The sequence below is a fragment of the Amia ocellicauda genome, chromosome 5 (genome assembly GCF_036373705.1).
Source record: "Amia ocellicauda isolate fAmiCal2 chromosome 5, fAmiCal2.hap1, whole genome shotgun sequence".
NCBI classification, from domain to species: Eukaryota; Metazoa; Chordata; class Actinopteri; order Amiiformes; family Amiidae; genus Amia; species Amia ocellicauda.
Window position 1 is genome coordinate 32801814 of NC_089854.1, and position 17719 is coordinate 32819532.

The 17719-nt window shown below is 44.6% G+C and overlaps 1 protein-coding gene across 4 annotated transcripts; it reads left to right on the top strand.

Annotated features, from left to right (window-relative positions):
* Positions 1-301: 301 nt before the first annotated feature.
* On the top strand, positions 302-16531 carry tdrkh (tudor and KH domain containing). 4 transcript variants are annotated; one of them, XM_066704845.1, is made up of 15 exons: positions 302-427; positions 4554-4708; positions 5578-5678; positions 6027-6219; positions 6854-6996; positions 7708-8020; positions 8223-8389; positions 8699-8919; positions 9611-9675; positions 9760-9911; positions 10818-10940; positions 11137-11191; positions 12330-14132; positions 14386-14456; positions 15913-16531. In XM_066704845.1, the coding sequence occupies exons 2-14, from the start codon at positions 4582-4584 to the stop codon at positions 14439-14441; spliced, it is 3519 nt and encodes a 1172-aa protein (XP_066560942.1). In that variant the 5' UTR covers positions 302-427; positions 4554-4581; the 3' UTR covers positions 14442-14456; positions 15913-16531. The 4 variants fall into 4 exon arrangements, with proteins under 4 accessions (XP_066560942.1, XP_066560943.1, XP_066560944.1 ...); XM_066704846.1 differs by having other exon boundaries at positions 306-427; positions 8747-8919; XM_066704847.1 differs by lacking the exon at positions 12330-14132 and having other exon boundaries at positions 317-427.
* The last annotated feature ends 1188 nt before the right edge of the window (positions 16532-17719 follow it).

Consider the following 17719-nt stretch of genomic DNA (forward strand, 5'->3'; position numbering starts at 1 on the left):
TATGGTTGTATACCTAAAATAAATACACTACGGTACACAAACTCCAATTATCAAACATATCCAATGCAAGCAGACCCGACCACGCTCTTCGAAAGCAGCGGCGTCCTCAGGGATTGGACTGCAACAAATTCTCAAACACGCTGCCATTGGTGCACGGTGCCGGACTGTCAGCTTATCGGTGACAAACATTAATCTGATTGGGTAAATAAGGTTAGGGCAACGGTGCCCAAATACTGAGCCAATAACCGCATTGGCTTAACGGGGGCTCTGCGTTAACGCGATTGGCTGCTGGGTACCTGTTGTGGCTTTTCATTGGTGCGCTGCAGTAGAGGGCTGATGGAAGGCGCACAGGCACGTCGGTGCTGTTGACTGAGGCTTTGCAGTGGGTAGTGACAGGACTGAAAGCACCGCGGAAGCTTTGACACGGGTTAGTTCATGCGGTTAATGTTGTTGAATTAATTATTGTGTGTCTCGGTAATGAGCGGGGATGCGAGAGTCGTGCGGAAGCAGATGTCAGACTAGGATAACAGTCTTTTTGACGTACCGGCGTGCGACCGTGTTGCTGCAAGGTTACCCGCTGTGGTGCCGTGAGGGACGAGTTGCAGGAGGTTCAGTTGCATTAAATGCCGGTGCTGTGGGGAAACGTGCTACAGCGACCAACGCCGACTGTTCGTGTTTATTATCCGAGCAAAATGTTTAAAATAAAATTCCTTTATCATTAAATGAACTGCAAAGGCTGCAGCGTTAGTAGCGTCTATTATATAGAAGACGAGGCTGTAGCGTTTTATTTTGAGACGTTTATTTTAAAATGTTATTGTTTTGAAACCGTAGGTCAGCTTTATCATTTGCAGTTGCTGTCGGTGTTAACATGCCTGCATGCCGGACACCTGTTTGACTCGCTAAGCATGTAATTACACGCTGTTACTGATTTCTCATGTAGCGTTCATCTGGCCATAGATGGGTCGAATTATGACATTTTATAATTCTTGCATTTATTTTATTAACACCAATATGTTTATATATATATATTTTAGTGCAATACAATACAAATGAAACGCAAACACCATTAACTTAATAACTTGTAAATGAACACCCGTGCGTGTAGTGCAGTCCAATTGGCACCTTGGAAGTGCATCATTCTCCCGGCTTTCTGAACTCGTTTTCAGCGGCGCGGATGTGCTGGACACGGATCGGATCAGATCAGGTCCTTTGCTTCATGTGTACTTCACAGTTCCCCATTCTCATCACACTACTATATCATTTGAATCATTTGCCCTGTTGCTCTTTGTATACGTCTTTTGTGTGTGATGTTGTAGCACTGCACCTAGAGCAGGAAACATGGTGATTCCTTGTTGAGTTTGAGTCATCAAAGTCTTCATCCCAAAATACATCTGTATATGTTTTCTTTAATTTAAATGAGTAGAATTGCATCTTGTTGCTTTTAAGTTAATAGGGCAAGGTGTTCAGTGGTAATCTAACATTTCAAGCCAATGTCGTGTTTATCAATGTGGGATTTCGAGGTGAATTAGGATGTCATGAACAGATTCGCTGTCCTGGTGTGTTGCTTCACCTACTTAAATGTTCTCAACCTTATTTTTCTTTTGTGCTCATTATGAGTGAATATGAATAATGTATGACATTCCCACAGTAGAGTTAGACTGTGAAGTATTTTCCCGGATGAATACAGAGCTGAAATACATTAATGTGAAATGAGTCCTGTCAGAGTTGCACCTTGATGCTGATCGCAGAGCAATCCTTGTATCGATCGGCACAGGCTTTATTGGTCTGTAAAATACTGTGATCTCTTTCGAGTGGAAGATTGATCTCCATTGTTCTCTGATTACAGTGAGAAAAAATTGCTTTTAATCTCTTACAACGCTGTGTGGATACGCTGTATGGGTTTCAGTGATTGATTGTAAATCAGCCCCTGTGTGCTATTTTTTTTTTTGCATTAGTCAAATGCATTAAATGTACTGTTATTTCTGTAGAGTATGCATATTTATTTCACCCATGTACCTCAACTTCCAGTTAAGATACAGCTTGAAGAAAGTGTGCAGGATGGAGCTGGGGATCTCCGATTCCCAGGTGTTTCTCAACTACAGGCCTGGCAGGATCTTCTCGCAGTGAGAGCCCTACATGAGTGCAGCGCAGCACGTCCTGACCTGGCGCTGCTCTCTCTAGCCTTCAATAACCCGAAGTAACCCTGACTCGCAACCCGCTCACTTACTAGAAACCCGTCACCTGGCTCGTCAGTCCAGATTGAAGACTGTACAATGCCTTCTTTCTAAGTGGTTTTAAAGCTACTGGGAGTTTGTTCTGGATAACCTGATGATCCTTAACCAGGGATATGGCATTCCAAAACTAAACCAACAAAGATGTCCCCTGTTTACACACACACACTTAACAATGGTCAATTTAGACTTTTGGGTTTGACAGGGTGTGTGTTATTTCTGGGATCATTCATGGCACTAGTGAAGTGTGCATTGCTTTATATCCACTGTGAGCATGAGGTTAGGAGGGCTGCACACCTCTAAACATACACATCAGCCCCTCTTGCAAGCTCTCAGTGTATTGGGGCAAATGTATGCAGTATTTTGTGGGAGATGGAGCACACAAGACTCTTCTTACTATGATTTAGGAAGAAGGGAGAACCACAAAGTTGCTCATCACTTACTAGAAACTTACCCAGCTCCAGAATAGATGTGTTTATTTACTATAAGTATAAACTGAGAATATTTTATTGCATTTCCATACTTCAATGCATGAGTGCCTGCTTTTTCAACTAATCAGTGGGGCATGAGCAAGGATGGAGACAGGTAATATCTGGTATATGTGTTTTTTGTTTTGCTTATTTTTTCCTAATTTTAATCAAACATTCACTTCAATACAGACTCCTGGATAACCAAAAAATGTCATAAGAACATGTGAATTGGTTTAAGGCTTTAGATACTGCTACAGGATTATTATTATTTTTTTCTTCAAAACCTTAAATGTTCATTTGGTATCTGAGGACTGATTCTAATCAGTGGTTGAAGCTGTGTGGTTATTGATGCCTGGTCAGGGAAAAGGAACCCCAGCAGAAAGAAGTTCAGCAGCAGTGAGCCACTAATAGGGCTGCAGCTATCGATTTATTTTAGTAATAGAGTATTCTACCGATTATTCCATCAATTAATCGGATAAGAAATACTTTTGCCTTCTTAAAGAGCAATGATAAATATACAAAAGAAAAAAGACCGGTCTCTTAAAATGAACAACTAATTGGTTTCCTTTTTAGAAAAATCTACATTTTTATTGCTTAAATTGCATATAATATTATCTGTCAAAACTAGACCCATTTAGTGCATTTAAGTGCCATATTACATTCTCAGTTTTAAAGAAAACATTTTCTGAGATGCAAAAAAAAAAAAGTAATTTCAAATTACTTAAAACTAAGGCATACATTTAAATAATAATACATAAACATTGATTTAAGTTGGCCTTTATTGTCTTCTTGGAAGGCTTTGTGGCATTTGTAGGAGGCAAAAAAAGTTCTGGCAGGATCGTATCTCCTGGATGAGGTAGATATGGTGTGTGTGTGGCTATCATAATAACAACTTGAATGAAGCTCAGGCTTTCACAAATTGACTGCAGCATTTTATTTTCTGTGGTTATTTCTTAAGCAAAATTTAGCTAACTTGGGGACGTCATAAATAGCCAACATATTGATTTAAGTTCTTAACTAGCCATTAAATATAGCCATGATTAATGCACATTCTTCACTAGCCTTCATCTCAACTAGCAATCATATTGAAATGCTAACGTTAACGTTACCTTGTGTCGGGTCCGTTCTGTGGACTGGATGCGTAGACTGGATGCTTTCTGCTGAGATGCTGAAGGATTGACGTTGTGCTATTGTGGTAGGCAAGTTTGGTTTTGAAATGGCTTAAAATGATCCCAAACTTTGGACACTTTGTCGTTTTCTCTGGCATTTCTCTTCGCCTTGCTCCTTGCTATTTTATCTCCCTTTCTCCATTTTGCGATCCGCACCATCAAATGGCATCTACCTCATGTATCCACAGTGTAAGCGTGTTGTCCAACAGTAATAATCATCCATGCGAAACAGTGACCACTGAGCAGTATGGATTAAACGAAGCTTCGAGGCAAATAATTTGCATCGATGATTTTTAGTAATCGAGTTTCTCGAGGAATCGTTTCAGCCCTAGCCACTAATATGAAAATGGAGCTGCACTGTGCTCTGTGATGCTTTTTCTAAGACTGATCCTATTAGGCCTTTGACGTATGCAAGAATGGGACAATAACAGTGCAAGTTGTATTCACTTTAACATTTGGTCATTGTTGTTGTTGCTTTGTTGGTTGTTTTCTTCACATTTTCTGTAACCTTAATCAGCTGCACGCAGCACAGATTGTAACAGAATTGGCACGATTGTGTACACAGCAGAGTTGGTCTAAGAAGCTGCCACTTGTGAGATGTGACAGGGCTTGAGCGTGTGTTTTTAGTGGGGTGTGAAAGTGCCCAGTGATTGCACTTGTGTGACAGTGCCGTGTCATTGCAGTTGGCGTCTCCGTGGCCTGTTGAGGACGATGGCAGTGGCCAGCAACAGCTGCTGGAGCAGCCAGCCCACAGGCAAGAAGGTGGCTCTGGCCCTGGGGCTCCCACTGGGGGCCACGGTTGGGTACCTCATGTACCGCCGCTACAAGAGCAGCCAAGGTAAGCACTGCCCGCCAGCGCCTCACCCTTTCTGGGTCTTTCCACTAGTCCTGCACTGCTCCTCCTTAAACACCCAACTGAGAATGCAGAACCTGCCCTTTGTAGAGGCAGATAGTAAGTTTTAATATCTTGACGTAGACATTGTGCTAAAATCAGACAACGGAGTACCTCAGACTCTGCTAGCTTTGATGCCAGCTGAACTCTTGTGAAATTTATTCAAGCTTAATTTAGCTCCTAATCTGTTTGTGATTTTCAGCTGCTAAGAGGTTGAAGATTTAAAGTTAAATCTAAAATGTTGCAAGTAACTCTAAATCTCCACTTTATTAAGCCATCATGTGTCCTGAAGGCAGGGGCCCAGATTGAAATCGCAGCTTCCAGCCACCCGTCAAGGGCAAATTCCTAACGCCGCACTTTGGCAGGTTCCCACTGTATGGGCATGAGTACTGGCAGGCTGAGAACTGCTGTCACGCATTGGTTTGTGGAATTTTGTGAGTGGTGGGTGAAGGAAGCATGTAAAAAGCATTTACTTTACATCTCCGTAAACTGTAAAAGTTTGCACTTACCCAGAAAGATACCCAGCCAACTCCAACATAATTTAAGGCTACTCATAGTGTGTGTTTCGCAGGGTTGTGGTCAATTCAACTTTTTTGATTTCCAATTCTCTTTATCAGACCCATTTCAAATTCCAATTATTTTGCCATTGATATCATAGACTATCATAGGTATTTTAGAAATTGAATTGAAAAAATAATTGCACATGGAATTGGAATGGAGAAACTGGTATTGAAACTATAGCAGAGACTTAAGTGCTCTTAAGGGCTGACCCTTTTCACAGATAGAATAGCTCTGTGTTGTTGTTTTTTCCCCAGCGCTGGATTGCAGTAGAGAAGGAAACACCAAGTCCCAGGTCACCATGTCAATGGAGGTGTACAGATCCATAGCCAATCACAGGAGCTCTTTTCTTAGCCTGGTACTGCCTTCCTATATTTCAGCACATGTCACTCTGAGCTATATGGGTTATGAATTGTAGTATACCTTTAAAGGCCATGTACTGATAACAGTAAATTGAATGAAATGTCACTTTCTAGTTGTGAGAAAAGAAAGCAAGTGTATATTTCTTCTTGACTTTTAGATCTCTTATGTGGCATACTTGTCTGGCTTTATGTAGGATTACATGTACAATGCTGAGAGGATATGTTACCACAAAAGGTAACTCTGTACAGTATTTTGTGATTTCCCACTGAAAGGCCACAATGTCTTAGTCATACTTCATAGGCAGTTGACACTGCAGAGTGACTGTGTGTTGGTGTGTGTTCAGCTGTGTCAGGAGTCCGGCGCCCAAGTGGAAGTGGAGCCTGACGTAGCAGACCCGGCCAGGAGGACCTTCGTGATCCATGGCTCCACTGAGCAGGTGTGCAGAGCCAAGGTGGCCCTGGCGCGGCTGGTGACGGACTGTGAGGTCATCACCGACCACATTGAGGTGCCGCAGACCGCCTTCGGACGCATCATAGGTAACGTGTTCTGGGGAGCCACTGGGCCGTGGAGTGGTTAATCACATCGGGTTCACACAACAAGGTGGGTTGGAATAATTAAGATGGAACGGCAGCTGTCAGCCTTTGTATTGATGAACCAGCACTTTGAAGTACCTGGCTGAGTGCAAGTCCTGTGCTTGTTTTCATCTCAGATTTGCATAATTATGAAGAAGCAGCCCAACAGACCGTATACGTCTGTGTGTTTGTGGATTTCCCAGCTGTACCATTCAACAATGACTGTTCCAAATAGTGACAAAATGAGTCATCTGGAGGCGGTGTACAGGGGCTTCTGTCTGCAGTGCTGCTTCGCAGACAGCCAGCTCTGAAATTTCTTTCCTCCAGACTAAAGATATTTTAAGACATCTCATCGGGAGGTGCCTACAGAAAGTGCCGCTGCCTGGCTGTTGAGTACAGGGGCTTGCCTCTTCCGTGGTGTTGTAGATCTGTCTCTTCATAACCGCACAACGAAGCTGTGGAATTCTGAACAGCGCTTTCAATTCCATGTGTTGAACCTCATAACTCGAAACATGCTTGCATCTTAATGTGATGTATATTTGACAGGTATCTTGTGTAATGCACTTTGATGTCTATACATTAGTATTACCTATTGCAGGCCGCGGGGGAGAGTCTATCAAGGCATTGTGCAGGAATTCGGGGGCCAGAATAAACTGCCCTCGAGAGAAGGGGGGACGCAGCCTGGCAGAGAAGGGCACCATCACCCTTACTGGAACACGGAAGGAGGTGGAGAAAGCCAAGGTCAGCTCTCCAAAGAAATTGCACACGTGTCCCACACACACTGCATATATACAGTAAAGGCAGGAGACACAGACAGGGCACAGGGAGAGCTTCACTCTCCACCGCAGATTCCAGTGATGCAATTTCTGTTCCTCTTGTACCAGGCTGTATGTGTACAAATTCCAAAATTACTGTCTGCTGGTGTTTTTTAGGTTATGCCCATTCACTGATACTAATTGGAATTAGAAATACATTAAGTGGTTGGAAATGTGTAGTACATGCTGTTTGATTTGAAGAAGGAAGTGTTTCTTGGGGGTCCTCATTGTTTATCCTGTGTCCAAAAATAAGTGGATATTTCTGTGTAGCTAATGGAAAATATTTAGGGGGCTCAGAGGAAGTCAATTTGCTTTACAGCCTTTATATAAGTACTTAAAACTGTTTAGGTGAATGGAATAGGATCTTTCGCTAAATTGACAGTCAGCATAACTTTTGACCAGTTTAGCAGTGCTGATAGTTGTGAGGGGGAGTACAGAGAAGGGAATGGATGTGTCCAGAAGAAAGCTTCTGTAGGATATAAACTTTTAGTTGGATTGCAAATTGCCTGACAATGTTGACTATATTCACTGTGGTACACCCTGGTAATGATGGAAAGTTCACCCTGGTACCTCTCCGAGAAAGGAATGTACTATAAAGTAAACGCTCTAAAGCAGTGCTTTAATGTTTTCCTCTCAGGAGCTGATTATGGAGAAGGTGATGGAGAACGAAGTGATCCACCGAAGAATCGCCCAGTCCTCCGCCCTGCGACAGCAGAGGAAGCAACCGGCAGGCCTGAAGAGGGAGGAGGGCTGGAGCAGCAGGCAGGGGTCGCCCTCCCAGGGGGCTGCAGGCGATGGCAGGGGACCGCAGGCTAATTGCGCACCAACCGCCACCAGTGGGCCTCCAATTGCCCCCAACAAGCCCAGAAACCAGGGGCAAGAAAAGCCCAGCCCTGACACAGACCACACCTCCTCTGAGAGCTCTCCCCTGAGCATCTCCAAATTTGAAAGCAAGTAGCCTTGGGTTCACATTAGAGGTCAGGCGTATTCACTGAAATGAAACCCTAAACAATTGTATGGGGGTGGTTAACCATAAAGATATTTAATGGCTCGTTTTTTTTCTTTCAAGTGGAACATTTCTCAATGAAAGGGTTTATAATGGTGTGTATTAGATCTGTGTTGTGCCAGCCATGTCCCGCTCCTCTCCGTCAGTCCCCAGTCCGGACCTGAGCTTCCAGCCCGACGAGCACTTGGAGGTGTACGTGTCGGCCGTGGAGAACCCCCAGCACTTCTGGATCCAGATCCTGGGTGTGCGCTCGCTGCAGCTGGACAAATTGACCAACGAGATGAGCCACTACTACAACAACCAGGCCCTGCCTGTAAGTGACCGACTACTGAGCAGCAGACTCGTGTGCTTGACCCTCCTGGTTCCCCAAACTGTGATGTGTTTTAACAATGACTTTTAATATTTAAATGTTTGTGAAAATGTACCTGTGTGCATCTACATAAGAGGATATTTTTGACACGCTCTCTTTATATGGATTGATATTAATGGCTTTATTGGTTTAATTATTTACTGATGATTCTTTGATATATTATTTTCTATCAGTTTCATGTAGGGTGAAAACTACATGATATAATTACATTTAACGTGTGTGATTTAGAGGCTTCTTGCTGTGGCCGTGCAGGTGCTGTCCTGGACTGTGTGTGAGCTACTGTGTGCTTGCACCCCTCAGGAGAAGCTGCTGGACGTGGTGGTGGGTGACATCGTGGCTGCACCGTACAGACAGGATGAGACTTGGTACAGGGCGCGGGTGCTGGACTTCCTGCCTGGTGGGCTGGTGGATCTGTACTATGTGGATTTCGGGGACAACGGGGAGATCCCCCTTGAGAACCTCTGTAGCCTCAGGTAAAAACTGAAAGATTGTTGTTGAGTTATTTATGAGTGAGACTAGCTGCCACAATCGCTATCCCAGACTGTGGCCAGCTCTGGACAACAACCCCCCCATCAGCAAAATGTATACTTTTCCTGACTTAAAAAAAAAAAAAAAAGTAATGCTCCAGTGGTATTAATCTTTGTAAACAGGACAAACCTTTATCAATATAATAGTCCATCCCTTCATCCCCCATGGTGTTATGCTGGACATCATGTGACTCTTCCTGAAGAATAGAGAGGATGCTTAGTGAAGTAGAAAACTGCAGAAAATGATTTGGGAGAAATTATAAATTTTGAAAGAGGTTATGAATGCATTTCATAGTTAAAGATTTAATTGTCAGTGGACCACATTTATAGGATACAAAATATTTTGTGAGTAACAGACCAGATTATACATAAGGCTGGCAGGAGGAATAAGTATGAGCTTTTTTTTTTTTTTTTAAGATGGTGGTAGGGACATCTGTATAATTGTTGTACATTTTCATATTCTTCCTTTGTTTTTATTTTAAAAACAGTAGCTAAAAATCTTTTAAAATGTAAATCTTTTAGTCTGTTTAGGAGAACCTGCCATCTTACTGGGGCCATTGTGGGTTTTCTAATTGGTGTTAACAATACACTAAGCTGTAGCAGATGGCTGAAAGCCCAGTGTCCCTTTGCATTTCAGGAGTGACTTCCTCAGCCTCCCTTTTCAGGCCATGGAGTGCAGCCTGGCAGGAGTGTGTCCAGCGGGTAAGTGTGAGCCTGTGGGAGCACGAGCACTGCGCACTGTTTGCCGTAGTGGACAAAAGCTGGGTTAAGGCTTGTGTGTTTCAGGGGAGGCATGGACAGAGGAAGCCCTGGACGAGTTTGACCGGCTGACCTACTGCTCGCAGTGGAAGCCCCTCCTGGCCAAACTGTGCAGCTACTCCCAAACTGGGTTGTCCACCTGGCCCAACATCCAGCTGTACGACAATAGCAACGCAAAGGTGAGAGCGCACACACCGACACATCTGTAATGTCATCAGTTGCAGACGATTGCCTGTACCAACCTGAGCCCTGTGGACATGTTGGTCCCCATGAAAAAAATGTGCCTAGAGTTCAGCTGGATTCTCATTGATCCTGGTTACAAATTCATAAGTAACTGCAATAAAATGGTATATAATGTAATGGCTATATTGTTTTTGAATTGTGTTGCCATTTGCAAGCACTGCCATGGGTTGTCATTGAGGATTGATGGTAGATTACTTTTTGCTGTTTAAACACTCTCCCCAGTGGATAGTGTGTCTCTGTGTTGAGGCTCTTCTTGGGTTCCCTGAGGCTGTGCTAATGAATGAATGAATTGGTTAATTCCTACTGTTAATGAAGAGGATGCTAAATGTGTGCTGATGTTTTGAGCCAGTCGGGGAGTATTTAGGGATTTAAACTTGACGTGTGTGTATTCTCATGGTGCTACGAGAAAGTGAAGGTGCCAATTTCAGTGTTGTGGACAAAATATTGTTTGCATTTTAGTCTGGTGTGTACATTTCCCAGTTACAGTTCAATTTGCACTGTAATTGCATTTTATTTGCCCGGTGGCATCCCAAAGATGCTTGTCTTCAGTGGGTGTTAAAGGGAGTCGCAAGAAAACAAATGCAAGAATACAAAAATAATGTTGCAGAATCATTATTGGAAAAAGTATTCTTGTACATAGACATCATCCAGAATATAATAAAATAATCACACATCTTTCTAGAAATACCACTTTCCTGCAGTGGTATTGCTGCACAAACTGTGGTGTATACGTGTGTGGTCTCTGTGTGCTGTTACTCGTCTTTTTCTTTTCCTGCCTCTGGTAGCACTCCCTCCAACTCAAGCCGTGTCCCCTTATAGTTCCCCTGTGCTCCCCCCTGCAGGTGCTGGACCTGGGCGAAGAGATGGTGCGGCTGGGCCACGCGGTGCGCTGCCAGGACCCAGCCAGCAGAGAGGGGGGCGTCTCCCAAGACAAGGGGGAGACTGTGTCTCTGCAGAAGATGCTGGTGAGAACTGGCGAATCTGCAGTGAAGGAGACCTTTTTAAAGAGTGTCAAATCGCGGTGTCTAGTAGTGATGAATGCAGAATAATATCTATGTAGCCCACCCAGTGGTGTGCATAGGCCATGTTCCCACTTTATGCTGATGTGGCATGTAAGAATAAGCCATCAGGCCCTACACTGACCTCGTGTTTTCCCCGTAGGACGATGTGACTGGAGCCGCCTCGGAGCTGAGCTTGTCCTGCCTAAGCCTGTCAGGTAGGGTCTTGTTCCTGTCTGTTGCACATGTCAGTCATGCAGCTGTCCAATTTCTGTAGAAGATGTAAGTGGTATGTTTGATGTGAGTGGTTGTATTTGTGAAGTGATTTGAAAGAATGATAGAGTTCCTAATTTCATGATTGGTGTTATTGGAAGTAGGGGTGGGCGATATGAACTGGAATTAATATCACAATATTTTCCACTGTCCGGTTGATGATAATATCACAATGTACAAAAACACAATCATAATTAAGTTTTATGAATCCTTCAAAAAATAATAATGACAAAAGATTGCTATTAACCTTATAAATCTGAAAGGTTGAGGCATTGGACATAGTATGTACCTGAATGTACCTGAGTATGTACCTATTTTGCAGTGACAAAACTGCAAATTCAACATAAATAAAAGTATATGAATGAAGTTTAAAGTAAAAATGAATATATTTAAATTACTCAGGATGTAAAAAGTAAAAATAAAACAATTATTGCTACATAGAAAGTACTCTTTGTATTTGAGAGAAGAAAAAAAAGTGCTGTTATCAAAATGTAACCTTCGCACCCTGCTTATTAGAGATGCGATTTGAGATGTGACTGTGCAACTTCTGCTCAGAATCTGCGGAAAGTCTTTATTGGCTTAATGGTCATATTCTGTGCAGTTTCAGAGCAGAATGATGAAAGTCTATGTGAGTGATGCATTCTGGGCATGGTAGTTTTCTGTAAGAAGTTGCTAAAGGCATGTAGCTGGTGTTATGGTTAACAAGTGCTGAGATTAAAGAGTTAAAAGACTACAACTGCTGTGGTTAACTGTAGGATTTAATAAAAAGCTGTTTTGGAATCGCTGTAACAAAACAATATAGGCCTAAATGCCTGATAGTGACAAAATCCAAATCATGGCACAACGTCATACCAGTATACTGCCCACTTGGTAGTAAGTGATGCATTAGTGTACAGAAAAGTAGTTGTGTGTGTTAGACTGTGCTGTTAGGCGTCATTCCAAAAGTGTAAACAGTGCAAAATCACTGTGTGAGTGGAGTGGGTGAGATGAGTTGAGCTGTTGAACCAGTGCTCCTGTTAATGAATTCTGAGTGAGAATCGTTCCCAGCGTTTGAGTGTATCTAACGGGGGGCTTCCATTGAAGGAGCACCAGACGGAAGCTGGGCGACAGAGACATTAACCATGCAGGAGCATCTGTGTCTCTCCAGCCCCACTGTCCACCGGGAGGTCATGCGCAGTGACATGGAGGGTGACTCCCCCCTACTCCTGGGCTCCTTCATCAGCCACCTGGACTCCACACCCACACGCCAGGGCACAAGCTGCTCCAGGGATTCCCTTTCCACCAGCCCTGTTCACAATCGAGGCTTTTGCAGAGCATCGGATAGCCAGGTGGTTTCCCTTGAGTCCCCTTTAACACTAGATGGGATTGTCCCTGGACAGGAACTCCCACCACCTTCAAAACCCAGGGACAACAATGACCACTCTGGAGAGATGGACACATCCTGTGAGCCCTGTCTGCTGTCCCAAGTGACACTGTCCAGTTCCTGCTCTGTGGAGATCGTGGCTTGCGCCCTGAAGTCTGTTGCCCTGTCTGACGAAGTCTTCTCCTCGGGGGAATCGAGCAGCATCCTCACGATCTCTAACTCGGATACGTCCACGAGCACGTGCCCGGATTCGAGTGACAGCAGCCTGAATTCCCCCCGGGGCTGCTACTACTTTGTGTCCTGTTCTGAGGATTCGTCCCTGTTCTCATCTTCCTTGTCATCATCCAGCCCCTCTGTGACCACCATCCACTCCTGGAGCAGCTCCAGCTGGGGCCCCTCCATCCTGGATAGTCTGGTGGAGGAGGAGGAGGAAGAGGAGGTGGCAGCTGCAGAGGTCCCAAGATCAACAGCAGAAAAGGAGGGACTCTTGCTCTCTGTTCTTGAGAAGCAGACAGTCCTCGCCCTGCTGGAGGATGATGTCTCTGCAGATGGCCCAGTTCCTGAAATTTTGGACCTTCTCAGTGGGAGAGAGGCCTTGTTCAACAAGATGGAACAGGAGATGCATTTGTCTGTGAGCAGAGTGCATTGTGGAGAGGAAGAGCCAGGGAAAAATGAGACTTTGTCCTACAGCCTTGCTGAAGGAGAGGAATCTGAAGAACAGGGCTTCTCCAGTGCAGGGTTAAGGCCCCAGGATGTGGACGGGGTAGGGGATGCCAAGCCGAGGGATTATCTTGGGCCGGCCAAAAAGGAGAGTCGGGGGGAGCACAGTGAAGAGGAGAGAGGGAGGTGGGGGAGTAAGAAGGAAAAGAAGAGCAAGGTAAGCGGCTGTAAAGAGCACGGGAGCCCGGGACAGATGTCTGAAGCAGAGAAGGGAGAGGAGTTCAAAGGATGTAGCGATGTAGAAGGTGGGGATGAGGTGACGGTTGCAGAGGGCAGCAATGTTGCAGAGCCGTCCGTGATTGGCACTGAAGTAGCAGGGACAGAGCAAGAGGACCAAGAGGATTTGGATGCCCCTTCTGATTTGGAAGGGGAAACTTCATCTTTAACTGCTGTGCTAACTCTCCCTGTCCAAACTGTAATTGGTTATTTGTCCCAGCTGGATGTGTGTGATGCTGCTCCGAGACAGGAGAGGGAAACTGGCATTATAAGAGACTGCAGAAGAGACCCTGATACTGATGTGAAAATGAGCATTCCAGCAGAACAACAGGAAAACCTCTTCAGTCTAGGAGCAGTGGAGGGCATGGAACGATCGAGGCAAGTACCCGGCGATACACAGGGACACCTTCAAGGAGACGGTGATCCTGGAATAGCAGCTCAGTTTGGTAAAGGAGATGGTGGAGAAGAAAGGGATGTTCCCATGGAGCCTGAAAGCAAGGATGGCGAGGGCACCCTCCAAGAGAACAGCAGTTTGATTGCCCTGGACGATGCTCCGACCCCATGCGGTGCGACTGCGGGTGGTCCAGGTAAACGGGGCTTTTTGTGTGAATGCACAGCGGGGGTTGGTTCCAAGTGGTGAGGTCTGAGTGTGGGAGTGGCAATGTGTGCCTGGCACCTGGAGCTTTCACCCAGTTTGATTAAATGAAGTGACTGGCTGGGCTTATTGTAATCAACAGTCAACAGGGAGCACTTGGAGGTGAGTCGCAATGTGCTATGGAGGCAGGACAAGGTTGCGTTGCATGGTGTGGACTGTGACGTGTCTTTGTGTTTGCCTTTCAGAAGTGGCCTCCATCTCTGGGAGTGGGGATGACATCATCGAAGACCAGTCCATTTAAAGCCAAAGACAAACGGTATTGTACATTTTCATCCATTATTATTTTGTATAGCACCCTGTGCAGAGTTGCCACAAGGCACTTTGCACATGGTATCAACACAAGCTTGTGTAATGAATACAAAAAGTGAAATAAACCCATGTCAAACATTTCCCTAGTTGTTTAATACATTGTGTAATATATTAATACACAAGCCGTGAATAGAAGTTCAACTAATGATCTCCCTTCTAATGCATTTTAATATAACAAAACAATCCAACCTAGACAAGTGTTTTGATAGTTAAGATCAAACGCGTCCACCAGCACCTTGAAACTCACAATAAACTGACCAGTTATATTCCACTTAATATGGTAATTTATTACGATTATCTCAGTCATTGACTCGAGTATTTGTGATTCTCCAGAGTTTTCGGACCTAACGTGCACAAGCATCATCACTTCACAAGTTAATAACACTGCACAGAAACTCCCCCAAAGTCTGTGTGTGAGTCCGAGCCCCATCACCCCCCTCCTCCCAACGAGGGAGTAAGTATTGGGGATTTACATGCAGTGTTAACTCTTGAAATGATAATGCGCTTTTATAATTAAATGTTGTTGCACCTTATGTCAATTCTTTGTCTTTTAAAATATGACCGTAAATATCCGCATCTCTGACTGTAATGTGAAAAGTAATTTATTTTGTGTGATGCCGCAAAAACAATAATAATAATAGTGCAACCAAATCAGGTGCTGGTGTCACCAATTAAAATAAGTTAGTGGCACCAGTGGAAAATGTTAGTCTGCAGCGCTGACCTGAGTCCTGTAGAATCAGTGCTGTGTCAAAGAAATAAGGTGTGTATGAGTGGATATTAATTCTTTGTGTAGAAAGTACTTTTTTTTTTTTTTAAACTGTTTGTTTGTATGCTTTTTATGGTCACTTTGTAGCCTGTTTAAGTGAAATGTTAAATAGTCTAAGCAAAATGGTGCAGCACTTGTGTTCTGAAATGCTTTATGTAAATATGGTGTTGAGTACATGGCCAGAACAAGAGCAATAAGCGTTGGTGTGCATGTTGTGTAATTGTGTTCTACTCCAGATTAGGAGTGTTCTGGAGTCAGGTGATAATTTATATATATAAGAAAGGAAGTTTACAAACGAGGCCATTCGACTCATCGTGCTGGTTTGGTGTCCATTAATAACCAAGTGATCCAAGGATCCTATCCAGTCTGATTCTAAATGTTCCCAAATTTTCAGCTTCAACCACATCGCTGGGGAGTTTGTTCCAGATTGTGACGACTCTCTGTGTGAAGAAGTGTCTCCTGTTTTCCGTCTTGTGACATATCTTGAGTGTATTTATGCACACTAATAACATTAACACACAGTGAGTGTGTGTCAAGTACAAAGCAAGGAAATGTAGGATGTGATGGTGCGGCTGTCACTGTGTTGCCTGTGGCTCCTGCCTGGCACGGTTGACCAGTGTCATCTGTGTCGTTGCAGAGTGTCCGTGTCCCACAGCAGGTCCTTGAGGAAGGTGCCAAAGGTGCGCGTCCAGAGTCCGCTCCCTGACCCCGAGGCCATTACGCCACAGGCATGGCAGAAAGGCTGCGGGGGAATGTCTGCCTGGTCTCCTGGCACTTTTGGACACCTGAAAGAAGGCCTGTCTGCACAAGCTCTTTGAAGACTGCGATTGTTGACAAGCTGTTGAGAAAGACCTGAAAGAAGACTGTTCATCTGCACTGGACTCTGTGACTTTTCTTTTGAAGGAGTGGATGGGAAGCACCGGCTGCCTTTCCATAGCGTGACACACCACTGTGAGCCTCCTGTGCCTTGGCAAGAGTGAGCGGGAGCAGCCTTGAATGAGGGAGGTGGGGGGCAGGTGTGTGTTTGTGAGAAATGTTTGTGTTGGTGGATGATGGGGGAGGGGGTTGTTCAGTCCGGGGTGCGTTGTGTGTATATATATATATAAAGGTGAATGAGGTCGAGCACTGTTTCGGTTTGTTTTTCTTGTTTGCTTTTGTTGATTTTTCTCTTTGAATGGCATGACTTTCAAATGTGTAAAGTGTTTCCTCCAGAAGTGAGGGCAAAAATAATAAAGTGTTGAGTTGATGTGCACCGAGAGCACGTGTGTTGTGTGTGAGAGCAGTGTGGTGATGGGCGTGGGATCAGGGTGCTGCGGGCAGCTAAAAGAAGCGTCTTTCACTGTAGAAGAAAGCGGTTGCAGCAGTTGCCGGTGTTGCGAAAGGAAGACATCGAAGGGGACAGCGGATCCCAAGGTGGATTGGAGGCCAGAGATGGTTTGCAGTGTGTGATGATGATGATATGAATGTTTTGTAGCGTGATGGGAGGTCAGGGCATAGACCATTGCTATGTACCTGCCCGCTTTAGATATTGTCTATCCTGAGTAGCTTTCCCAGCATCAGGACCATGGACAGCAGTATGGACATTTTCACAGAGCAGCAGAAGTCCACACCTGCTGCAAATAACCCCAATCCAATGCATCACAGGTGGAGCTCAACCTGTGCTATATAACTGAGACCTCTGCCTCCCCCAGTGTCTTAGTTTGCTAATGAAAGGACGAGGAGGGTGTGCTGGTGAGCAACAAAGAGCTTGAAGAAGCAACCAAACAAAGGACATTGTGCCTCAAGCCCCGCCTACTATACTCGGCCTGCTACAGTATGCACTAATGAGGGGGTGGTTGCATTGACAGGATTGCAGTAGTGCATGGTGTGTGTTAGGTGTCAAATTATGTTTTGTTTGTGTTAGAATAGCAGTGGAGTGAGGTGACTGGCTCCCGTTTTCAGGATTGAGGTGAATCGTGATGCAGAGTGACACCTGGCAGGGGTAAGTTACTAGTGGCATTTTGTTACTGTATTTGTGTGTTTGTAGGGTGTGCCTGTTGTAATTGGTAAATGTCATGAGGCTGTGAGGCATGCGTGAAGGTACATGAACCCATGGGGAAGTATGACGGCATGGCAGATGATTGGCTGAGTGGTGGCCATGTTGGAGGCACTTTGTTCTTTGTGCTTCACTGGTATTCTGGGTAGCGTGCGCCATCTAAGCAGCATCCGACATGGCTGGTGACATTGCGGAGGGTGTGGGAAGTGTCTTGAAAGCAGCAGTGTGTTTTGATGTTTTTGTTTCTTCTCATCTTTTTCTTTCTCTGTAATGTTGTCTTGATATTTGTGTTGGTTTGTTATGATTTTTTAGGGGGGTTAATTTTAGTGAAGTTGTGTAGGTGTATCTTTCCATCCCATGGTTGCTCTCTGTCCTCGAGTCTTTTGCCGTTGGTTTTTATTTTCCTAGC